Genomic DNA, 26,924 nt, shown 5'->3' on the forward strand with positions numbered 1-26,924 from the left:
CAAAAACCAACTCCAGTGTTTCAGGGAGGCTTGATAGTAACTTTTTTTTCTGGATCCTCCAACTCCTTTCTTCAGTTCTTTACTTCCTCAGCTTAACTCCTTTAATAGATTCCCTACTCTGTGCGTAGTGGTTCTGTTTCCCTGATGGAACTCTAATACCATTATTGTTTGAGTTATCTTTTACTGTGGATCAAACTGTCCCAAAGCTTAGTGGCTTAAAACAACCATTTTACTATTTTCATGATTCTCTGGCTTGACTGGGCTAAGTTAGGTGGCTCTTCTGCTAGTCTTACTTAAAGTTTGGTGACTATGAATGGAATCATGTAGAGGTTTGACTCATTTAGTGCTATGGACTGAACCATTTGAAAGCTCAGAGGCTTAAAACAACAACAATTTTTCTCCAACCATTATATTGTCTTTTTGTTGACTGGGCTTAAAAGGGAGTTTCCTTTGTTGGTCATGCTTAGAGTCTGGTGATCGTGAATTGAATCGTCTTGAGGCTTGACTGGGAAGTAGAGATTTTGGCCTCTTTCTTTCTCCATATAGTCTCAGAAACTCTTTAGTGGTCTCTTCATCACTACAGCTGAAGTTTGTGTATAGAAGCTCAGAGTTCCCAAGAACACACAAGTGGAAGCTTTCATCATTTCTGCTATACTCTGTTAGTTAAAGCAAGTCATTGGGACAGCCAAGATTCAATGTAGGAGGTGACTACCCAAAGCCATGTTGTGGTATGATGAAGATGATGATGATGATGATAATAATAATAATAGGAGATAATGATAATAATGATAATAATATGAATTGTGGATCTTTAGAAATCATTTTGGGGACTAGGTATATACTTTTCTGTTTGGCCTACAGTAGCCTGGCTCACTTCACTATTACTTCGAGTTGTGCTCTTCCTAGACTCATTTTATGTTGGTTTCACAGTACATGTTTATCAGGCACTGTGTTTGGGTCCCACCATTTATACATGCTTTATTAGGTCATTCTGACCTGAAACACTAGCCACCACAAGTAGTATGAATAAGAGCATGAGAAGGTATTTCCCTCAGTCCTGGTTGAGCAGCTATGATTGTGAATGTATATCACCCCTCAGCATTTAGCTGGTAACACTGTCCGCTCCTGCCTCTAGGGGCAGCAGCCACTTGGGTGGTTGCTAATATGAGCCTTTTTTCCATTCAGGAATCCTGCAGTCATTTGATTCTCTAAGGTTGGTACAGGGGTTGTCATCCTCCACCTAGAGCTGCTTCTTTTCCTTTGCTAGGACAATTTAGATTTATTTTCTGTAGCTAGATTCCCTGCGACAGGTGATGGCCCTGAGGTTCCTTTTCCAAACCTGGTACTTCTTTTGGTGATTAACTGGATCAACGATTAGACTATGAGTGATGCCATGTGGCCATAATAGAAGACCCATGCAGAGATCCCATACTATATATACTATCACCAGTTTATTCTAGGCTACAGCCAGGATTGGCTTCATGGGCATGAGACATGTGCATTTACACAGAGAATAGGTCTCGGTCAATGCTTTGCCATTGCCATCTTGAAATTCTTTTTAATTTTTGAACAGGGATCCCTCATTTTCTCTTTTGCATTAGGCCCTTTGAATTATATAGCCTGTACTGACTATAACAATGTAACCATTCAGTTATTTGTCTGATTCTTACTAATTCAACAATTAGCTACTGAGGCAGATCTGGAAATAAAACTAAACTAGGGTCTGACCTGGAAGTCTGACCTGAGAGCCCACTACTGAGACCCACCTGAGCATAGTTATTATACTGGAACATCAGGAAGGGTAATAACCTGGTTGGTGGGCTTTGCTTCTAGAGCAGTGGGGTGGGTAGAAAGGACACAGGGAATGTCTAGCTGTCATGTATTATTTCTGTTGCCAACATAAAATTTTAGGCTTTTATTCCCTGCTTGGTAAAAGGCCAGGTGTCTTATATTTATCCCTTTCCTATGTTTTCTCCATAAAGCATGTAACTATGGCTTTCCACTGTGCTGAAAGAATTTCTATGCAAGAGAGTAGGTGTTTTATGTCTCATTTTGTTTGTGTCATTATGGTCTCTGGCAGGTCTGGCCATGGCCTACAATGTGAACCTGCTCTTCCCTACCTACAGTCTCTTTAACTGATTTAATTTAATCGATCTTGTTTATTACTATGGTTCTGACTTTTAGGCTATAATTTTGAGTAATAATTAAAATATTATATTTTAAATGTTTTAGTTTTCTTTATCTGAAAACAAGGGCAATAGGTAGTAGCTTCAGTAATTCTTTCCTATAATAAAAGAAAAAATACATAGGTAGGAATGGCTTTTTAAGTGAAAAGGGATATATATATATGTATATATATATATATATATATATATATATATATGGATATGTATATGATTATATTGAGCTGAAATAAGGAAAAACTGGGGTTTGACAGATGGTTACTGATTTTTTTGGTAGATCCTCCATGTCAATGAATTATAGTCAACATGAGCTTACTCATGTTGTATATATTCGTAGTAAGTAGAGACTTTAGGTGAAAGCAATAATACCAATTTATACTTAAAAGTACCAAGACCACATTCATTTTTTCTCACATATTACTTATTTGCTCTCTTATACTTGTATTTTGACTACTGAAATAGATAAATTTAACTTCTTGATGGAATTTGAATTATCATTCTAGAAAACTTTTGTATCAGATAATCAACATGAATATAAGGTATCAATATAAAAAAATCTTTATTCATATTCTTTATGACAAATAACAAATAAATAAAAGTGTGAACTTTAATATTGACTTAATTTTCCAAGCACCCCTGGATATTTATATTTAATCAAAGTATTCCTTCTAGAACTCTTACAATTATTTTAATGAATTCATGGTCACACAGAATGAATTTAAAAATTCAGAAATATCCTTCAGTTTGTTGTTGATGTTTTTTAAAATCCTGTTTTAGGTCTTCTTGCATTTTTTTTCCTGTGTAAGATAAAAATGGTGGCACTTAAAATAAAACTAACAATTACCACAGATCCAACCACTAACAACACCAAAGAAGAAATGCTAATTCCAGAATTAGGATGACTTTCATCAGGATCAGGTTCTGCTTGAGGAATAAACAAAGCTACTTGTGCAATGTTGGATAATTTTGATGTCAAATTGCTTTTATCCACACTTTGAATGGCAATAAATATGTGAGTTGTATTTTCTTCTGAGATATTTCCTGGTTTAAATGTAAAGTTTTCTTTGGAGTTGGCCTCATTTGGTAACAGATCAGAAGTGTTTACTTGGAGAGCATTATCAAAATTGTCTCTTAGATCCAGGATACTTCCACTTATTCTTATGATATACCGTTCAGCTAAGGAAAAAAAATTACATATAGCTTAGAAACTGACGAATACAAGTTAAATTCCATTTTATCCATTCTCTTCAAAAATGTTTAGTTATGCAAAGCTTATACTCACAGCCAAAGCCTTACTAATTTTTCAATGAAAGCTTAATTCTGATTTTTAAACTGCTAAATGCTATCTACTTTATTTGAAAAGTGGGACCAGTTTATAATGTGTCATGTTTGATTGATTTGAAAGTATCAGATTATAAAATTAATCCTTCACTGAGAAGTCAATTAAAAATTGTTCCCCTTCCATGTACACTTATACCCTTGCTTTTGCAATGAGCACCTTTCACTTAACACTACAGGTCACTTCATCCTTACCTTTTCCAACATCAAAATTATCTCCTGGTGCTGTCCATGTCAGACTGATCTCATCCCCATCAGGTGTGGCCTCAAGGTCTGTGATTTGACTTGGAGGATACAGGTCAGGCAAGGGAAGTTTTGAAACATTTGAAATCACAAATGCACCTCCAGATGCTGTTCTGGTAAAACTCTCCAAGGTTGTTTGAATATTCTCATCAATTTCGGCTCTTGGTGGATTACCTTCAATTTTTCCTGTGTTAAAAATTTGCTGTATTTAATAAGCAAGTCTATACTAGTATTTTTAGAACTCAGTGAATTGAATTCCTCATTCTACATCTTCCTGCCCCTCCCCTTTTTTCATACGTATACACAGTCACATTTTACTAAGTTTGGTGATCAAGTCATAAGCATCCAATTGGTGGCAGAATTTTTTCTTTAGCATCCTGACCAGGATATTGCAGGATAGAATCGGATAAAAAATCACTTTGGAATTAAGGCTTCATTGAATGGGAATAATGTTATATAATTCAATATATGACCTTTAAAAAAAGAATTGCAATATTCTCAAATTATCTCCAAGCTAGGAATAAACCTGGGGAAATTTTTACTGTTTTCCTTTAAACCACTTGTGCCAGTCTTCTCCCTTCCTCCCTGCTACAAGTGCTAAGGAATAGTACTTCAAGTTATATTCCACTTGCCAACAGAGAACCTCTAAAATGCACAAGGTAAGGGACAAGCTGAAGGAAAGCTAACAAAGAATGCATTCTTAATCCTAATCATCATCTTACGCTACACGTTTTTGCTTTTGATCTAATAAAAACATTCAAAATAAATAACTTATTCAGGTATCTTTGTAAACTGAATCAGGTATCTGTGTAACCTGAAAAATAAATTCTGCCACAAGCTTGTACTTAGGTACATAACACATTAGCCTGTTTTCTTTATCTTGAGTTAGAAATTGATATATTGTTGTTGATGTTGGTTTGGTGTTCCAAACTAATATAACAATGGCTGACATTTATTGAGTGCTTACTAGATGCCAGACACTATACCAAAACTTAGGTTATTTTGGAGGCAAAACCCAGTATGACTGAGAACTTCATTTCAGAAATGAGAAAAGCTGTACTTTGAGTTGTAAAGTGTTTGAAGCTTTAATCATGTTAACTCACAATTATTCAAGCCAGATATCAGATATCATCACTCACCGTCCACTACCCATCCTGGTATATGTGCAGCTCTATTCAGTGGATGCCTTAAGTATCGTGTGGCCACATTTGCCCCTCTATGAGCCCGTACTTTTAAGCTATATCTGCCGTTTTCTGAATAAGCTATAAAATATCTGGAGTACACCCCATCATTCTTGAAGGAATCGGCACCTTGTTATAGAAATGAAGGAATAAAGTATTATTGTGAAGAAAAAGAAGTATTTATGAATTTTCTAAGCCAAGGATATGGACTTTATAAGCACATTCCCTTGATCAGGCTATTGTGTGGTTGACCCATTGGGGAATATTTTCATTATGCTCTACCAACCAGTATCCTGTCGACTTGATATACCTTTGTGTTATTATATATATGCATATATATATATATATATCATATGCCTATGTATGTATAGTAAATACCTTCACTTTATCAGCTTCTGTGCAGATGATTATAGTCCTCTTCTTACCATATTTTAGCCAAATGGTTTTCTTGCAGCTCTTACTTTATCTAAACACATTATTATCTTATCTCCTGTTCAAATCAAAAGGATCCCCACTAAAGAAAAAAGTATCTTTGGATAGGATTTAATTCTTACTGTAGTCACCCAAAAATGACTTATTTTGACTTCTCTTCAACTACTCTTTTTTTTTTGTTGTTGTTGTTTTTGTTTTTGTATCCTCACCTCTTGCTCTATGGTCCATTAACTCCCTGGTCTGGCAGTGGAAAATCCCCATTTATTATTAGAATAAACATTTAGGGGAGCTCAGGAATATTGTATCATAAGTATATTTCTTGATATCACAGTACTAGAGTTATTCATTAAATTGCAAACACATTTCTCAGGGGGTTTAACACTCAAAGACAGAGGTTCTTAAAATGAGGTCCTTGGACAAGCACCACCTGCATGCCTGTTGATTATATTAGGAATGCAAATTACTTAGATCTTTGAGGGAAGGGCCTAGCATTCTGTGTTATAACAAGCCCTTCAGGTGACTCCTTCATATGCTAAAGTCTGAGAACCTCTGCTCCAAGTCTTTGTTTATCACCAACACTTCCTTAGGTAAAGACATTTCAAATTAGCTAAGTAGACATCTGGTAAAAGCTTGAGAAATGAACAAGACACAGGTTAAGTTTTAACGTAGCATGGAAGGGGTTGGGAAAAGGGGAAAAATCAGGAAATAGTCGAGGAAACTATTACTATACCAGATGATGGCACTGAGGTGCACCAAAGAACAACTTTACCTTCTAAATTTTTCACAGGGCATATTCTAGTTGATGATGGGATTATAAATCGACTGGATTAATTACATTGCAAAAGATACTGATAGGAAATTCTGACAACTCAGAAGGTTATCAATATGGTAATTTCCTTGCTCACTGCCCTCTCAAAAGAAGGATCAGTTCCCAGGACAGTCCAGAGTCTGAGAAAAAGGTATTATTCACCCATACAGACCAGGGAGACAGAGCATGGCCAATTCTGTGTCTTGTTTTCTGCCATTCAGATCTGGTATCCGATGCTCTAGTGATGTCTCTCATATGTTTTGGCAGTTCTACCTGACCTTGGGCCTCAGTTCCCAAGACTACATGTTGCACTTTTTTCCAGCTCTTGGGTATTACTCTTACCTGTTCCCCCTTCTCTGCCAGGTGCTCAAGTTCTGTCACTTAACCCCATCTGCTTGCTTGTGCTTCACTCACTCCAGCTAGACTTTCTTAATGATTTGCCCCTAAGAAGCACTTTTTCTGAATTCTTAATGCTGTTCTCAACTTCCTGAATGAGACCTTCCTGACTGGTAACAGACATTGGTTGTCCAGATGACAAAATAATAATGACAGTAAATAACATTTAGTGAGTGCTTACTATGTGCAGGGCACTTGCTAAATACTTCATAGGTTTTATGTGGACAGAATTTCCTGCTAGTCCTGCTGTTCATCCATACTTTGCATCAATTCTTCTGGTGTCTGTCCTATTGCCCCACATTGCTGCAGGGACCCATAACATATCCTGAGTTATGAAATTATAGGCTTATTCATAAAAAAAAAACTGTGAGTTACCTGCACCATTATCCAAAAGTTCCAAAACTTCCGTTTTTCCATTATTTGATTCAATGAAAGCAGTCACATTGGCTCCAAGAATTGGTACATACCCTTGTAGAACTTCTGCATAAACAATCATTGGGCTGGGAAAACTGTTTGTGTCTTTATTCATTTTAGCATTCACTGTGATTGGAGGCACAGAAGAATTGGCTGCCTGAGAATTTACTGTGATAGTTAATGTTTCTGCGATTGCTTTGGCTTGAAGACTGTAAGTCCAAACACCCACCTAAAAATTCAATGGAAATATAGTAAATATCCATGATCAAGGGTTTTTTGTGTTTTTACTATCATAAAATAAATTTTATAAGTATGTTACAGAATACACAGGGTGTTGACAGTTTTGAGGGTAAAAGGAGGAAAACTGAGGCAGTTTAGAGAGGGCATCCTGGCTATTGCCATACATGATTTCCAAACGTTGAGAAATCTCAGCTGGGAAAAATAAGTTTGGGAAAGTTTGCCTTGGTCTTGGCCTTTTTCTTTAACCTCAAAGTCCACAGATTCTATGGTCTTGTAGTGCTAATAAGGAATAACTCTATAGCTATCTAAACACCACTTGCAGAGAGTCTCCCTTCATTGCCTCTTTAAAGTTATTCTTAGCCTACCTAATTTTTTTCCTTCTCTTTCTCCTAATGTATACATTCTTTCTTCCTTTTTCCTGCCACCATAATTTTGGGAGCACACAGGCATAGAAAGTACATTCTATTTTGTTATAATTTTGAAGATGATACACGTAGTGACACCTATAGTTGTGATAGTAAACAATGTATTTTCAGCTACAAAACAAATGTGGGAGGAAGTCTAAAAGCTAATTGCTTACCATTGCAGTTCCAGGAATATTGAGATAGGCCATTTTGGAAACTGTGTCCACTGTGAAATTTCTCATTGGTGTTCCATTGGGATCCCAGAGAGAAATAACAGGAGCCTGTGTGGTCCATGTGATGAGAAAGAATGTGTCCTTTCCCACAGTGCTATCAATTATTACAGTGCCATTCATCCAGGAATTATCGTTGAGTGTTAATCCCTTACTTTCAAGCTGTTTAAAAGGATTTTAAAAATTAATGACTGGAGAAGAGAGCAATTTTATTCTGTTTTCATTTTTAATCCAGTTTTTAATTTCTGGCTGGAGAACAAGCTTATATAGGGCATCCTACCTTAGGCTTGTGATCTCTCTGAAAGCTGATTGGGATGTGACAGTCAGATAGTGTGGAAATACAGTCTCAGGAAAGGATAAAGTATTATAAAAGCATTAAAGCAGGAGAATGGGTTTTATAGTTGGAGATATGACTCTATTATTTTTTTCCCATTGTCTTGGCAAACATCCACCCAAGTTTTTAGCAGTAAAGAGTGCTACAACCTCAGAGAAGAATTAGCTGTAGGATGTGTGTGCATGTGTGTGTGTGTGTGTGTTACCCTCAGTTTATCCATCTAAATGATTAATTAAAAAAAATACTTATTGGTAGTGCCTAGAGTATTTGAATAAAGACACAGTAAAAAGAGGCCTCAACAGAGAAAATCAGGACTATCAAATGATGAGACAAGCAAACATGGAGGTTTTCCTGATGTAAAATCTTGAAATAATTTTCACACATGAAGTAGAGTGAGTAGCACCAGACAGTAAACATGTCCAACAAGAGTGGAAAGAGGGCAAACTGTTTGTGAAGATTGGAATCCTGAAAAGAGATGTGAAAGATAGGATGTTCTCTGAGAGGAGATTCAAAGAAAATTTTTCAAGTCTTTGTGGATAGCTCTTAGTCGAGGAAAGCCAAGTTTATGCACTGACCAGAAAGTGCTTTCTATAAGTGTGTCATTTCAGGAATGATGGGAATCTCGTTTCTATTCTTAACCAGTCATAAACCAAAAATACTTTCACACCAGTGCTGATAGAAGGGAGTGAATTCTACCACTGAAATCACATTGCAATGACAAAAATCTATGTTAAGTGGACATGTCTTTGAGTAGACCAAGTATTACCGAGTTAAATCTGAATGGAGTGACTTTTTCAGGTACCCCATCAGGAAAGTCTAAGAAAGTTGGAAGGCTTTGACTACATAGTAATATTAGGGGAAAATAACTGAGTAAAGAGTGAAATGTGGCCTTTGCTCTGTATTCTAGCTGCCACCATCCCCATGTTCCCATCTACTCAGATTATTGCAATGTACCTCTAACTATTCTCACTATTCTCTCCCAAGAGCTATACATCATGTACACAAATCCAGGTTAACCTTTCAAAAATTTGTTTTCCTTTAGTTATTTCTCTTAAGAACCTATAGGCATTTCGAGTGAGGGGGATAGAACTTTCTGCCCTTTCCACATCATTTAGAAAGCCATTCTTGAAACTTTGAGCATATCCTGCATGCATGTGTCTTCTTTCTGGATGATTTCCCACATTCTGCTCTTATATTTTAAAATTCCTTTGGAATATTCCATTTTAATGTTCCACCATCCACTCAAAACCCAAGGTTAAAATAATCAGAAAATAATATTCTCAAAATCACTTCTCCCTGTTTACATGTCAATTTTGTCTTCATTTTTTTTCAGTCATCCAGATTGAAACCTTCAGAAATGAACTTTATTCTCCTTCAGTTTATTCTCCATACACTGCCAAGCTACATCTATTTTTAAACTGTTTTCAGGGTGAAGCTGCAAACCCAACTTCCAAACCAATCTGCACATATTATCTTAACTCTGAATCCTATACCTTCGTGCTCTTCAGTGTTGGAGAATAGAGGAAAATAGGTTTGTTTAGGTGATCATGGCAAGTTGTAATGTGGACAGTAACTTGATGAACTGGAAGATGAAATGACATGATACTCACTTGGTGGGAATAGATATTGATAGAAATTGAATTTTGTAAAAAATATTTTGAAGGAAACAGGCTGTGTTGACATTTCACATGGGATGTGAATGAGGAATGAAGAAGGAAGTTGTAAAATTTTTGAATCTAAATAGAAAATGGTGGTATTGTTGAAACACAAATGAGAAAAGAAGTAGAGTTCAGAAGAGAGATGAATAAAATAAAAAGTCAGTGAAAAAAGTGGTTGAAGAAGTAAGATGAGCCCTAAATTTGTAGATATGCAATGATTATTCACTGTCTTTTTTCTGATACATTATTTCCAAGTTACATTGCTTTCATTTTCAAACTGAGTTCTTGAGTGCATTCACCTAATTTAAATCTATTTCACAACAGGGAAGGGTGGGGGAAATCTTGGAAGCATGAGATATTTTTATGCATTCATAGAAAAATGAAAGCTATATTATGAGACAAAGTCTATTTTTGGCAGAAAATTTAACATTATTGAGTTTTGATGTTATCCCTTAACCAAATTCTGTGGGAAAAGAAAAAGAAAAAATATACCTGCTATTTCACTACTTAGTTTAGTCATATCTAAAGAATAATTTCTATTTCATACTGAAATTTTAATTTTAATTAAAAATTTACTTTGAGAAAAATGTAGGACTCAAAACTTACAACAACTGAATTATTTTTTTGGTTATGGCTAAATGTAAACACAAAGACCTGAGGAGTGGAAGCTCTGACCTGAAGAGGCTGTTGGGAAAGATCGGTGTTTCCTGATGCAAGGGCCCCGAAAGCATCAATGAGGCCGTTGTTCTGGGCTTCATCAGAAGCAAAAAAATGGTTTCCTCCTAAAATGTAAATACATTAAGTAGGTTGCTTTCTAGAAAATATATACCTATCACATTTTATGATTAATAAGGTAACAGGGTAAACAAAATTATAGTTTCTGTATATATTATTAAAATAGAACAAAGTCAGGTATGTGTAAAGATTAACCATGAAATGTTAAATTGTCATAACCAGGAAATGTAAGCAACTTTCATACCCCACTTATAGAAATATTTCTGTCTGAAATGCATGAAATAATCACAGAATATGAAAGATGTTACAGTTCCACATATTAAAGCTCACAGACTGCATGGCCCTTTAGGGTAATTGCTCACTTTTATTTCAGATACAGTTATGATAATTCTGGCCTTCAGATTTTTTTTTCTGCCGAAGTGGGTCAGAATCAGTTCAGAAAGGCTAAAGAGCTGTCGTATTGAGGTATCCTGACAATAACTGGCAATGGGGAGATAGAAAAACAGTAAGCAATAGAGACAAATTTAAAAAAGCATTACTTTGGATGGACACTTGGGACAGAAATAAATTTTACAATAGCCATGAAAGTACTTTGAAATGATGGCAGTTTGTGCAACTAAGCATTAACAAGCAAGTATATATTTGGTAGCATTAGAAGTCAACCCAATAAAATTAGTATTCATAATCTTAAAAATTTTGTTTATCCTACTATGTTTAAGAAGGCACAGAAAACATGTGGTCCATTTTCATTATTTGTCTGTACCTAAGGTAGCATCTGCCCTATAATTCATCTAGAAATTTTGTTGTTATTTAGATTTATTCAGCCTGAGACTCTGTTAATCCCATCTGGCCCCCACCCCAACCCCAAAGCCTATGCTCTGGTTTCATGGATTTCCCGTTACCTCTCCATGTGCCTTGCATTGTCACCCAACATGAATTTTTTGTTCATGACCTGATCATCTTCTCTCACCCCTCCTTTCTCCAGAAAAGTAAACACCTTGTTCAAGGCCCAGCTCAGAAGTCACCTCATTTCTCATGCTTCTTTCTCTGACTCCATACAACTCTGGGAGAGTTTATGGTTCTTCTGCTCACATAGTGCTTTATTTCTATATATTTCTCCTGTCATGGAAGGATGTTATCTGATAATGCTATTTGATTAGTAGTTTTATTTATCTCTCCAGCCAGCAGTACTGTGAGCACCTTGAGAACAGAGATCAGGTCTGGTTCGACCCTGGTTCCAAGGTCCTGGCATAGCACCGCAGGGCAAGAGCTTGAGAGAAATTGTTGTCAGCCTTTACACTTATGCATTGCTATCAAAGGACTTTTATATATATATATAGGTCATATTTCACCTGTCATAGCACTCATCTCTATGACGGCTTGATCGGCAGATGGTCCCAAAGCAATCAAATGAATGATAGCCCCACTTTGCGTCACTTCATCAATACAATTCTTTGCAGAGTTATCCTCCCCATCGGTTAGCAAGACAATTTCGGATCCATCTATTTGAGGGTATACTTCTCTAATTACCTACAGATACAATCAGAATGTAATTATTGGTGTTCCTAGATCAAAAGACTTACAGGATACTAGAAAAAAATGTGCAGAGAAAATAAACAAAAGGGTGCAGAAAAGAGATAACGTCTGTTTTAAAATAATAGAATCTGCACTCAACAACTTTTAGGGGAACTTAAACATGATTTTTTTTGTGTCTATCTGCTGCAGGGAATGTGTGTTCAAATGAAGTTATGTGGGTGCAGGGCTATGAAAAATTCTACTTGGGTTAAATGACAGTGACATTTCAGTCTGAGGACTCAGGTCAACCAGACACCAAAAAAATATAACTGCAGAATGTGGCATTAAATATTTCTCTGCTTTCTCTGACCAGACTACCCTCTAACAAGACTTCAGTGTATAAAGTCTGTTGCATATACAGCTACGTGCATTAAAACTCTACCTCAACATTTAAAAAAAATTAATAATCCCAAATTAGGGAACCTTTAGTATGCTTATAAAGAAAAGATATGGAAAGTTCTAAGCAGGTCAAGTTTAGGGATCTTGTTATATAACTTTTATTTTCCCTCTAACAGTAATGAGCACAAAACCAAGAATACTGGTGGTGCTCAGAGAATATACGAATTATATTTATTGAAATTGAGTTCTATTTGTGGCTTGAACCCATTTCTTATAAAGCCAAACAGTTTGAAACTCAGAGTTCTGAATCTAGGTGCCTATAAGAGAGGATAAAAAGAATTTATCCCAGGATAGCAACCATATTTCATCTTTGACAGCTTTAAATAGTAGTGGCTTCTTGGTACACCATTTTGAGAAATTGAGTCCAAGCCAAGAGGAAACAAATGACAGATTATCAGTGGCTTTGATGAATGTGGAGTGGAGGTGTATGTAGATTTGCAGAAGAGGATTTAGATAATGAACTACTGCTATTATATAAGACTGATGAATTACAGACCTGTCCCCCTGAAGCAAATAATACATTATGTGTTAATTAATTGAATTTAAAAATAAATAAAAACAGGAGGGTATGGAACTTAGATATTCCTAATAAAACTGGTGTCAGGGAACAAAGTGACCAGACTCATTGCAATTTTTGCATGTTTTTAGGCAAACAATGGCTTTTATATATTGTAATATATGTAAAATATGCTCTGACATACATTAAAATTAAACAAAAAGACAGACAATGCTTTAATACATTTATTGCATTTATACAGCATTCCCATCACACTCCCCCTACATGTCTGAGTGAAATATATATTATATATTGTGACTCTTATTTTTATCCAAATATATATGACCATTGTCATTATTATGACATTTGTGAAATATGTATTTACTATATAATAAATATTTTTCTATATACATAAGTATAGCATTTCATTTAATCTTCATAATAGTCCTATGAGGTAGGTCTTGTTTTTCCTATATTTTATAAATAAGACACTGAGAGTCCAAAGAGATTGCAAACTTTGTCTAAGATCACATAATTAGTAGGTGGTAGAGCCAGTACTCTGATTTTAAAACTCATGTTCTGACAAGTATTTTGACCCTAATCGTGACTAACAGCCCCTGCTACATCTGCTTTGATAAACATCAGTTTTCCCCAACTGAGTGTCACAGAAACTGAAATGAAGATTGGCCCAAAGTGGAGTCATACCATATAAATTGTTTCATTGTCTTAGGAGTTGACGAGTTTTGCTGCCCAGGCATAAATATTTATTTAATATTTATTGAGCACTGACTGCTGCATGGTAACAAGACAAGGTCCCTAACTTCATTTGGCTTATACTATAGTGGCATTTTAATAGTCATTTATTCAACCATCAGTTTATTCATTGATTTACTGATCCATTAAAAAATCATTAAATGATTTTTTTCTATGGGCTTCGTCCTGTGCTTCTTTGTATTAGTCATGTTAAAATTAGGCAGTAACTATGTGTGGCAGCATTTAACATAAAAATGTCCTAATTATAAAAAAGAAGAAACTACAGTTTGGCTATTGTGAACATTGCTACTGTGAACATTGGGGTGCAAAGAGGAAGAAATCAGAGAGGGAGACAAACCATATGAGACTCTTGACTCCAGAAAACAAACAGGGTTGTGGAAGGGAAGGTGGGTGGGAGGATGGGGTAACTGGATGATGAACGTTAAGGAGGCACGTGATATGATGAGCACTGGGTGTTATACACAACTAATGAATCATTGAACATTATATTCAAAACTAATGATGTACTATATGTTGGCTAATTGAATTTAAATAAAAAAAGAAGAAACTAGGTGAACGGATTAAGAGGTACAAACTTTAAGTCATTAAATAAGTAAGTGATGGAGATAAATGTACGGCATAGGGAATACAGCTACTACTAATATTGTAATAACTTTGTATGGTAACAGGTAGTGACTAGACTTATTGTGGGGATCATTTTGTAATGTATAAACATATCAAATCACTATGAAACTAGTAAGGTATTGTATGCCAGTTATACCTCAATTTTTTAAAAAGAGAACAAACTACATTTGCAATATGATTCTCACCTGAAATGCTGCTCTAATTCCAGCACAGATGGAAGTTCCTCCATTAGCTGCTGTAGGTAAGCTCTCCAAGAGGTTGTTTCTTTCCTTGCTGCTTATTATTTGGATTAGATTACTTTTAATGTTGGCTGTACCATCAAAGTGCACCATCCCTACCCAGGATCCATTTTCAATGGTCTGCAACAGGAAATGTTTTGCTGCTTGATTCATTCGATTTAGGCGATTAAAACCCTGAATAAAAAAGATCAAGAAAAACAACCAAAGGGTTTTCAATTGGAAAATAATAGTAGATCACATAGAATGAGTGAGTAACATTTGTTGTTAGTTTTTTTACCAGTAGTAATAGTGTTATTAAAGAAAGCAATTTTCTTTCAATTGATAAAATTGAAAAATATAGTTATGTGTATTATGGAACACATATTGTATAGTAAGGAGCACAGGCTTTAACCAGAGCTGATTCTTGGCTGCTAAGCACCCAAAGTAAAGGTGGAGGGTACGTGGGGGTTGGGTTGAAATTGGGGGTGAGGACTCACATCTTAGAGACTGCCTAGTAACTCCTGGAATCCTCTGATCCAGTTGTGTCAAGATGAAACTGCTCCCCAGATCCCACAGTATCAAACCAGACTATCATGGACTCCATCTAGAGACTGAAATCTCCCCATCCACTTGAGGACTTCCCAAAAGATGAAACTTACTTAAGCTGCAGCTATATTCGGAGAGGCCCAGTACCTACCTACCTCCCACATTTCCTCTTCTGCTCCTAACCTCTTCTCACCACTTCCCTACCAATGGATTAAATGGAATTAATTGGAATTAATTAGCAAAGAACTCATTAGAACTCACATCCCTCTTTCCTAGATGAATGCCCAGGATGTAAACCTCTTCATACATTTGTCTTTTCTAGTCCCTCATCACCAACTGATCTGTAGTACCCCACTCTCCCAAAACAACCCAAATTTCCCTCTGAACTACCTAGAACCTAGTCATAGTGAAAAACTGCTCTTACATCTCCATCTTTGAGGCTCTCTCTCTACCACTTTGTTTTACCTTTAAACTTTGCTCTACCTGTATCTTGTCCAAAGGAGGTTGCTCATCTTTTCCCAATAAGGAGCTTCATCTCTCCCCAGCAACACTTCCTAGAGCACTTCTATGTATAGGTTTCTAGCATTCTGATGCTCTTTCTGAAACTCTGCTGTTGTGGATTATTTCATTCAGCTGTATCAGCTGTGCTTTTCAGTAACCACCTAGGCCCCTTTTGTTGAAGACATTTTTCTTAATCTTTAGCATTATCTGTTCTGCCTCAAATGTGCCATCCTTCAGGGTGCCTTCTCACATTATGTACGCTCATTTCAACAATTATTTATTGAGTGCTTATACATGATAAACCCTGTTCCAGGCAAAAGGGATGCAAAGATGAATAAGACACTGCTTCAAGTCCTAGAGGATCTCCCAGTCTAGTGGGAGAGAAATGTGTAATTTCGATATAATATATAGTAATAGAGGTTTGCACAGGTCATTGTGGGACACAGGCAGAAGGACCATTAGTCCAGCCCAGAAGCTCAGCCCATTTCCTCCGGGAGGAAATGGGTACCTCTACCAAATTTGAAGAATATGTATGAGTTAACCAGGTAATGGGGAAGGGAGAGAAAATTTTCAGCTGTGAAGTCTAAGGATATGAGTTCTATTCCTAGAACCTGGCACAATGCCTTCCATTCACTGAATGATAGTAGAAGGAATAAATGGCTGAATCTGACTGTATCTTCATAATAGTGATGCTTTTTGTCTGTGTCTTTGAGTATAAAGAGGTCATTTATATAGATGATACAAATAAGGTAAAGCCACATTAACAATTTTCCTGGTTGATCTTGTTTCTTGACTTGGAATGGAGTCCAGAGGCCCTAATCCACTCTCTCCACCTGTTAGGTGTTTCCAGTAGAAAGCATGTCTATGTTAAAAATCTGATCCTAAGGCTTTACCAAAGGGTCTAAAAGTGCCCCACAGTAAACTCTCCATTTTCTGGAGTTGGATCTTCGGTTAGGTGTTTTTAACTCTATTGCCACACTTCTTTCATTACAATATTCACTGCACCTCTTGAGGTCATGATCATAGGAGGTGATAGTACTTACGCCACCACGAAATTTAGAACAAGCAGGTAGTGTTCAGAGTATTCTTAGCTATTCAGCCACTTCTGTGTCCCTATATCCAGGAAAAATGGGTCCACAAACTTACACTCATGCTTCCAGACTTATCAAGAACTAAGCACACAATTCTTTCTCTGATCTTCAGCAATGAGAAGACAGGTGGAGGGGGTGGTGACACCAAAGATGTTGTGTTTTTAAAATCCTCAGAATTGCTGATCACCTCCCATGTACTTCTGGAATTGCACATTTTGTTTTGTAGGCTTGGAGCTTCTCTGTTATGATTTTCTTTATTACAGAATTCAACAACCTAAAAGATTAATAAAGTGAAAAAAACCTTTTTATATACAATGCATTTAAAATTCAACAACAAATCTGAAAAACAAAAAATCTGCCTGCTAAATATGTCATTTATTTAATGAAATAGGATTCACTGAAGAATCATATAATAGTAACATAGATTTTGAATAATTATAATAATAGCTAACGCTAGCTAGCACTAGATAGCTAATGCTAGCTAACAATAGTTGTGCTTACCATATGCCAGTTAATATTTAAAGAACTCTATATTAATATGTCTAATCTCTCAGGTTACCTGCACAGATATTTTATAAACATGATAACATGTCCTTGAATATAAATATATGCTGTTAAATTACAATTGGCATACTTACAGAATTAATACCTTGCATAAACATTATAGATGCCTTTTCAGTTTGATCTTTATCAGGGAAGAATTGACAATCTTTTTCATACAGTTTTGTCTTAGAATCAATTCTGCATCCTCTAGTCGTACAACTGTTTCCTTGACACTTATAAACTCTATTTATACCAGTAATACCTATGGAACATCTGAAAATATTTAATGATTAGTCTTTGAGGCAACTTAACAATTAAAATTTTTGAAAATCTTAAGTAGTCTTTCTATCAAGGCTCTTAATAATGACCTGTATATCAAGATCTTTATTCTTATTTATGTACCATACGCATCCTGTTTTTGACAGCAACATTTAAGAGTTCCTACCAGAGCAGTTATCTGTTTTTCAAGAAATTGCAGAAAGAAATTCTAAGTGGGATGTCTAGTATATACAATGGCTGAGTTTCCTGTTGTGATTAAAGCTGCTGCTGTCCTGTTAATGCTAATGGCTGGAGATTCCCCTTTTCCAAACATCTCTCCTGGGGGTCTTGCGATGGTAAATGCACTGTTGGCATCTTCAAGGGGCAACTTGTGAAGACACTTACTCTTGGTACTACCTTAGCTTGAAGTTCTTCGTAGAATTCTTTTTAAAGAAGTTATCTCTAAAAGAATGTGATGTGGCATAGCTACAAGTGTTTTGTTTTTTCAGGAGTATTTTTATCCAAAGCAAAATGTGACTTAAAGGAAAGATTGAGGTACCACTTAAGACAGTAGTCTTTACTGGTAGAGACATTTGACATGTTTTATTGCATGGAATTAGCCGCAGGTAGCAGTGATTATGATATGGTGGAATGTGAATTACCCCCTCTTTTCAATGTGTTTCCAGTTCAAATTTAAGAAGCAATTACTAGATTTCATTCAGTCATTTAGGGAGTCTCCTAAATATTGTATGTTTCTATTGCCCCAGAACTCAGTGAACATAGTGATATCTACATTAACAACCATGATGACTATTCTATAGCACAGACTAGACATTTAGGGGGAATAGGATATAAACAAATGTAATCAATGTAATACTCCTTAAATACATGTGCTAAAACTGATGGAGCAATTGGGTAGAGGAAGGGCCTTCGCTGAAATCAAGTATCTTTCAGTTTATACTTTTTCTGATAAGTCCACAGACCCAACAGGGCATCTAAGATTGATTAAGCTGATAGCATCTAATTTTAAACTAACTACCAACAATTATTTTGCTCTCTTGATCTTAGAACTAAGAGGATTGTCTATGATTAACTGTGATATTATTAGATCGGTATTTTTAAATGAACTTCACAAATCCTAAGAAATCCTTGTCTGGCTCTTTGAAGATTGTTTTCTCATTTAGTGTGCATTTACCACTATTTCTTAACCATTTTTTTTTTGTTCTTGTGTAGTATAAATAATTTTGATTTGGCATAACCCCTTACACAGAGTACAACTTCGGCACAAACGAGTTCTGGCAGCTATGGTAGAGAGGTATAAAAATGTGCCAAATTGGCTACCAAATGCTCTTGAAGTTATGTGTATTTTAAATAGACAACCAGGTACTTTAAGGTACATTTTCAAGAAAGAAAGAAAGAAAGAAAGAAAGAAAGAAAGAAAGAAAGAAAGAAAGAAAGAAAGAAGAAAGAAAGAGGGAGGGAGAGAGAGAGAGAAAGAAAGAAAGAAAGAAAGAAAGGAAGGAAGAAAGAGGAAAGAGGAAGGTAAAGGAAAAGAAAAGAAAAGGAAAGAAAAGAAAAGAAAGAAGAAAACCCAAAAAAGCACTCTTTTGTGATATCGCATCTATTATCTGCATTGGGATAGTAAAAAAATGATTGGTATTTAAAAGAAATTAAGCTAAGGAAATTAAGAAGTTATAGCCTACAGTAATTAAGAAAATTTAAATGGTCATGCCTTGTTGCTTCAATTCTTTTTGACTTAGCACCGTAGAAAGGCTCATCTTCATTGTACTCATCAAACACTCCCCAGCGGAGATGGGCCCACTCATGGACAAACAGTCTATCTGTAGGAAAATATTTCAAATACATGATCATCATTCAAGTGACAAAATTGTCCCTCAAATATTTTAAGAAACTTTTCAGATAAAAAATTATATTTACATTTTAAATAACTGCTAACATTTATATTTTTATTTATAAAAAAGCAGGTTATATTATATAGTGTATCATCTTTTTATTACACAACATGTTACATCAACAAAATATTTATGATGTATATGCGATGGGCAGAATAGACTGAGCTTTGGGTTTTGGCTCTTGGGGGGCAAAAAGTCTTAGATATTACAATGGTTTTTAGCTCTCCAAAGCTTACTCCTACCAACAACATAAACAGATATATAACTTATCTTTGATATTAAAGTTTCATTAGAATGTGATTAGTTAAAAAATGTCTATAAATGCTCCTGAGGAAGTTGATAATGAAAAAAAGATGGAAAAACACTGCTATAGATGATATAAATTTTGGGTTGTGTCCAAATAAAGTGATTAATTTATAGTACTTAGCATATGTAAGTATTAATTATGTGAAAGCAATTATTATTAATTATATATATTCAGCATATACTAAGTACTAGGAAATACAAAGATGGATAAGATGTAATCCTTGACTAGGAAAAGCTCAAAGAGAGGGAGTTGGAATTTAATTTTTTTTTTTTTGCTAAGGATTTTAAGGTAAATAAAAAAATAAAGGTAAATCCACAGCTTGAAATGCAGGAAGAAGAAACAACTAGAATTTCTGTTTTAGCAATATTAGGAAAAACTTCAGAGGACATAGAAATGGAGAAGAATTTGGACATATAGTCTGTTCTGCTGTAATGTGTGTTTCTCTAGATCTAAAAGTAGGGGGGAAAGTGTCAGTATTATGCATAAGTCACATTTCTTCTTTAAGTCCTTACTACTCAAAATGTGTTCATTGGACCAAGCATCACCTGGAGGCTAACAAGAAATGCAGAATCTTGGACCTACTCTAGACCTCCTGAAGCAGAATCTGCATATCAACAAGATCCCTAAGTTATTCCTCTATGTACTGAACTATAAAAACACTGGTTTAAGGTTTTCTAGGCAAATGGAACCAGATTAGTAAGTGTGAAATTGTACCTTTCAGTATGGGAGGGAAAAGCCCTCATATCAGCGACTACAACAAGGATTTGGTACATGGCAGGTTGCCCTGCCTCCCCTGCCCACTTAATTTGCTAAGAGAGTAGATTTCAGGTGCTTTCACCACAAATATAAAAAATATATATATAAAATAAAATAAAATGGAAAGGATAGGTAACTATGTGAGGAAGTATATTAATTAGCTCTACTATAAAGCTCTGTTTTCTCAATCAAGGCATCTGTTGATGGGATTGAAAAGAATGGTTATAGATCTTGAGAAAAATAGAAGTTTTAGAAGGGCTGCTATGGGGAATGAGAAAGGGAGCCAAGAGGAGGTAAGTTCAAATATTGTTGAGTAGCTTTGAGGGCTTCCCTGAGCTTGGAAAACCCGTTTATATAACAATACCATTAGTTTTATAATTTTCTTTCACAGTCTTGGAAATACATTAACAGGAGCCAAAGGAAACTGACTGGAAAATCAGTACAGAGGATTTGGCAAGTTGAATGAAACATAAGGATATGAATGGTGAGGGAGTTGAGGTATTTATACTTATAGTTGAAATGACTGATTTTGCAGGATATGCTAGCTAAGAAAGAGATTATAGGTTAGAAAGGTGCAAAGTATTAGAGGTGCCAAGGAGAGCAGACATGGTCAGGCTAAAGTTTGAGGGACAGATGAGATTGGGGTGGGATAGGATGATAGAGCTTTTAAGTTGGGGTGGGGAACAGGTCCAAGTGACAATGAGGACCAGGGCTAGCTGAACATTTGGCAGAGAAAAGAGACCTATTATGTGCTCATTGAAAGGGCAATGGGAGAGGAGATTTTTAGGATTTAGGAAGGTTTTCACTGAATGATTTGTATTAATATGCCAATGATTTTAACTTTTAGATTAAACTAGATGAAATTGTCATTTTTCTGGATAAAAATGATCACTTATAGATAGTTCATCTGGTTAAACCAAATAGGTTGATTAATAATATCAGCAACTAACAGCCAATGAGTGTTTTCTCTTGGCCAAGAACTGGCATCCTGGCTCTTTCTAGCTTGCCATACATCTGCCTTCCACAAAGGCAGCTTATGATTGACTAACATCCAGCTGTAGAGAACTGAAAAATTTAAATAGAAAAAGTATGCCTTAAAAAATGTATTGTCCCGTGTTCAAATTTCTGTGGACATTGTTCTGACTATATTTATATGAATTATCTAACTCAGTGTTCACAACAATTCCCCAAGGTAGGATACCTTCTATTTACTGCCTTATAGGAAATAAGAACAGAGAAACTAGGTTATTTGTCCAAGGTCACACATAATTGATAAGTCAGGATTTGAACCTGGAGACACCGACTCCAAAACCTGTACACTTAACCTGGATACAAAACTGAATGTTGGAAGCATTTGCAAAACACATGTTTTAACAAAAATTCCTACCTGATGGTCCATATTCCTTTTGTTTTTTTCCAAGTATAAAGTCAGGGGTGAAATGAATGTATTCTCCTTTTTCTTCACAGGCTGTAAACTGCCTGGTATATGGTTCATCTCTACCAGGGAGGGTAGGTGGTGCAACTAATACATCGGCCTAAAAATGTTTAAAAATACCTTTAAAACATCAGAAATAGAAAGGGTAACATTCAGTTTAAAAAACTCTAAAACAATCAATGTGCTGAAAAACTGGGGATCACCAGAAAATATAATTTTTTAAGAGAAGTGTTTTGACTCTTACGTGTTTGTAGCTTTCATGTTTTGGCCTCTTGTATTGTGAGTTTTCCTTCCAGTTGCTAGGAATTAGTATTGATACATTTTTGAAAAAAAATCTTTTTTCTGTGGCTTCAAACAGGTAAGTAGAAGCTGTAGTTACCATATCCTGTTATAAAGGAAAAAATACGTGAGGATGGCCAAGTAACAGTGGACTAAATGAGTAGGGCTTCATCACAGGCATTTCCCAATTTAAGAGTGGATAGACAAAGAAACTGAGTAGTGAGCAGGGTCTCTGCCACACAGTTCCAGTTCTGCTAACTATTAGTCCAAAATTGTATCTTAATCTTATACATTAAAGGCTTTGAGTTTTCTATAACCCTTCTATAACCCTTTGGTGTTAAGAGAAATTATGTAAAATGACAAAGGCATAGACTTTCTCTTTTTTTCCTTTTTAGAGAGAGCAAGAGCACATGCGTGTGAGCGTGGGGTTTGGAGGGACAGAGGGAGAGGGAGAGAGAGAATCTTCAGCAGGTTCCATGCCCAGTGTGGAGCCCCTCACAGGGCTCAGCCTCACCACCCCGAGATCATGACCTGAGCCAAAATCAAGAGTCAGACGCTTAATTGACTGAGCCACCCAGGCACCCCTACAAAAGCCTAGACTTTAAAGTCATCTACTTGGTTCCAGTGTTGGCATTAGCACCTTCTGGGTAATAGAGCTTGACCAGTTTAAGTCTCTGAAGCTCAGTTTTTTCGTCTCTTAAATGGACTATTACAGCCTTTCTTTAAGGTTAACGTAAACATGAAATGAGTTATGTAGTACCCTACACATAGTCATAAAATCGGTTGATATCATTACTGTTAATAAGCCTCAGTAGAGACCAGCCTTAGCTGATGCAAGCTGAGAACAGTCTGTAGGGATGGGACATAGGAGAGTTTTTTATTATACTCCCACTCTCCAGGAGAGGCAGCTGGATTGAGGGCTTGGGTGTGGAATGATAGAAAATTTCATAGGAGATGCAGAGCTTTTTAATCATAGGCAGAGCTTGCTGCTCTGGCAACAAGCTGAAAATAATATCACTTTATACTGTTCAGTTTCTTGAACCCAAAGGTGCAATGATTAATAATAATGAGATAGTCTCTTTCTAGAACTTACTAACTAGTGGGGGAAATAGATGGATGAATACTTCTTAATGGTGACCTATTGTACATGATCAAAACCACTGAATAATTGAGGGATCCTTGGTGCTGGATGACAATATCAAACTCTTCCTCTTGCTGGTAATATCCCAGTCAACAGTGTTGTTTCCGTCAGTGTGGGCTCTCCTCCTCCATGATGCTTCCTGACCTGACACAAGCCCACAATAGAATTCTTCTTCTTCAGGAATCCCAGGCCTCTCTGTCTTGTTCTCGTGAAGAGAGTCCAGTGTACTGACTCATATGCATTGAAGAGATGAGCAAACTGATTGGGTTCAGAGCCGTGGGATCAGTCAGAAGCCAGAGTGCCATGAACTGAAGCCAAAGAATTAGCTACATGTTAGGAAAGGGTCTTCAGAGATCTCGTAAAGTACATTGGGAATTACTTCATCACTGACCTAAAGTGGGTGAAAGAATTCTCTACCTGTTCCCTAAGGATGCCTTTCCTCATTTTTGTTTCGGAATATTTAGATATCAGCCAGTTGTCATATTTTGCTTGAAGTGATGGCTAGCTCTCTTTCTATGAGATAAAAAGTATATATGGTGATTTGAATTGTGGTATAGATTAGAAAAGTAGGTTGCTACATACAGTTGTGTGGATTGTGCATTGTATAACTCCTCGGGATTCCATTTACTTTGTAGTATCCTTAACTCTGTGCAACTGCCTTGGGAAATGGCATATTCTCAGGTCATTGAGGGATTTTACAGACCCTGTGTCAGATGACTGTGATCCATTAGGGCATACTAGGATGGCTAATAATTGTTCTCACAGGCTTTCCAAGCAAAATTTCTATAATACTCTTCCAAAATTCCTTCTCAGAATTCCTATAATATCCTAGTTGGATCAAAGATAATTAATATTATCCATGTTTCAAAATATAAGTACTTTCAAACCAAAAAGTCACATGAATAAAAGGAATAAGGGAAGTTGACAATTGACATCTCAGGTCATGATTTATGAGTAAACTCAGCATGAATCTTAATATGGTCAGATAATATCCCCAAAGTAAGTTGGTTCTGCAAGTTGGTTCACCAGTTAGAAAAAAAGAGTAATTTTTTTGTTAACTTATATAAGCCAGAATTCAAACCCAGATTTGTCAGCCTTCAAAGCCCATTTGTTGGATCTCATCTGTAATTGTGCTAATATTTAATGTGACCTTGGAAATTATTTGCTTCTTCAACTATCAGTTTTCTCTTCTGTATAATGTGGTTGAGAGAATTCCACAAGGTTGATTGATAATATAAATGCAAGGACTTTGTAGAGGGCTGGGAGAATGTCAGGAAATATTGTGTAATCTAGAGGCATGTCTACTTACTAATAATTGAACTTTTATTTATGGTGTTCAGTAGAGGACATTTTAATAAATTTTTTTGCCCCTATAAATTATTCTTTCAAATACTGATTTCTGATGTTCGGAAAAGTTTGAAACTGACTGATTATTCCCGAACACCAAGAAGCCATCATTCAGAATCAGCTATATTAACTGCTATTCAAGCCTGTGCTCTTCAGTAGAGGAATCTTTATATTTCCTTGGAATTCAAAAGTTATCAATAAATGAACACTGCTATGCTTCAAGAGTTTATTCAGAGTGAGTAATAAATGGCAGCCAGAGAATCACCTGCTCACCACCCAGGTCAAGCACATCAACTTCTGATGGATAGCAACATGCATGCAGAAGGCTAAATCAGTGAGCATAAGGATGCAGTAGGGGAGGAAGTGAATGTAAGGAATTAGTAAATATTGATGTCAGGGACAGGCAGAGCTAATTTGCATGACTGTAACACCAATCTCTTTATTACGTGAAATGATATAGTCGGAAGAAACTTTAGAAATCAAATTCCTTGGTTCAGTCTTGGAGCCTTTCCCTTCTCCATCTGCACTTCCTAGTGAACTCATTTATTCCCATGGCTTTAAATTTCATTCTGCACACTGATGACTCCCAGATTTTTATCTCCACCCAGATTTCCCCCTTGAATTCAGATTCTTATCTCGATCTATATGGATATCTAATAAGCATCTCAAATTCAAAATGCTTCAAACTAAGTCCTGATTTCCCATCTGCCAAATTTTTCCATTTACAGTCTTTACCTTCTCCACTGATAATAATTCTGTCCTTCTTAGTGTTCAGGCCAAAATCCTTGAAGTCTTCCTTGACTTCTATTTTTCCCTCCACCTCTCCCCCATGCTACATCTAAACCATCAGCAAATTTGTCTATGATACCCTCAGAATATGTTCAGAATTATACCACTTTAATGATCTCTAGCATAATATCCCTGTTCCTGGTCACCATCACTTCTCACCACAACAGCTTCCTACCTGGTGTCCCTCCACACCTCTGTGCTGCAACAGGGCTATACAGGATGAATGACAAGTAGAAGTCCTTTACAGAACTTCTTCAACACTGCAGTCAGAGTGATCCTAGAACATGCATGAAAGAACACACTCCTCCTTTGCTCACAATCCTTCCATGGATTCTCATGGCACTCAGAAGTAAAAGCCCAAGTCTTTCCAGCAGACTGGGCCCTCTGTGTCTCCACGTTCAGATCTCCCCACCCTTCTTCCTGGCCGTCACCTCCTGCTGGTCACATCAAGCATGTTCACTGCACCTGCTGTTCCTTCCTCCAGGTTTTCAATGGGTTCTTTCCTTACTCCTCTCAGGTCTCCACTCAGATGTCACCATCAACAATGAGGCCTTTCCTGACTTCCCTACATGAAACAGTAACCCACACTCTCCTCCTACCCAGCCCCACCAACACTGCCTATCCCCCTTTGCTGATTTACTTTACTCCATGGCAACCTACTACCATCTGACCTGTTATACTTTTACATGTTTTTATTATCTATATCATATAAAAAGAATGTGTACTGCACGAAGGCAAGGAATTTTTTAATTCACTCTTTTATCTCCATGATATGTCATAAGTATTCATTAAGTAAGTGTTCGTAGAACAGATGAGCTCAACTGCTCATTTACAGATGAAGAAACTAAAGATCAGAGAGGCTCTGTGCCTTGTCTCTGGTCTTATGGTGAGACAGGGTAGAACCCCACCTAGAACTTCCAATTCCCTCTGCCATTCCAGCATTATTTTTACTGTACCATACTGCTTTTAAGCTTCCTGCAGCATTCAGAAGTTTCCATAATTATTAACTAATTTTTTTCTTCTACACAATTCAAACAGAAGAAATCCCATTTCTTTCTTACCTTTATCTGTTCAATTATTTTTTCATCTTCTGGCACTTGAGGGTCTATAGCAAAGATAATGCCTTCGTAGCCATTGTTACTCAGTTGAATGAGGGAAGTATTAGACCCCTGCAGCAGATATAGGACTAAGAGGAAGACAAAACTTAATAACCCCATTATTCCTGTCAAGGGGTTCCTGGCTCCAAAGTTGGCTTGTTCAAAAGGCTTTTCTTTCACTTTGTTTCTCTCTCCATATATATAGTCCTAAATCTTATCAATGTTGGGGCGTTGCCTGT

The 26,924-nt window shown here is 36.4% G+C and overlaps 2 protein-coding genes across 2 annotated transcripts in view; one reads left to right on the top strand and one right to left on the bottom strand.

Annotated features, from left to right (window-relative positions):
• Nucleotides 1-26,924, top strand: part of ODF2L (outer dense fiber of sperm tails 2 like) — a 294,695-nt gene that overhangs the window by 90,172 nt on the left and 177,599 nt on the right. The gene's annotated exons all lie outside the window — the stretch shown is intronic.
• On the bottom strand, nucleotides 2,869-26,844 carry LOC113254317 (calcium-activated chloride channel regulator 4). Its single transcript, XM_048220229.2, has 14 exons — nucleotides 26,650-26,844; nucleotides 22,277-22,417; nucleotides 21,985-22,132; nucleotides 19,354-19,462; nucleotides 17,459-17,636; nucleotides 16,876-17,094; nucleotides 14,650-14,877; nucleotides 11,949-12,126; nucleotides 10,537-10,643; nucleotides 7,816-8,031; nucleotides 6,957-7,224; nucleotides 4,904-5,074; nucleotides 3,717-3,950; nucleotides 2,869-3,359 (listed from the first exon to the last, which is right to left on the bottom strand). Exons 1-14 carry the CDS (start codon nucleotides 26,803-26,805, stop codon nucleotides 2,944-2,946), a joined length of 2,769 nt encoding a protein of 922 aa, XP_048076186.2. The 5' UTR covers nucleotides 26,806-26,844; the 3' UTR covers nucleotides 2,869-2,943.

The sequence above is a fragment of the Ursus arctos genome, unplaced genomic scaffold, assembly GCF_023065955.2.
Source record: "Ursus arctos isolate Adak ecotype North America unplaced genomic scaffold, UrsArc2.0 scaffold_12, whole genome shotgun sequence".
In the NCBI taxonomy this organism is placed as follows: domain Eukaryota; kingdom Metazoa; phylum Chordata; class Mammalia; order Carnivora; family Ursidae; genus Ursus; species Ursus arctos.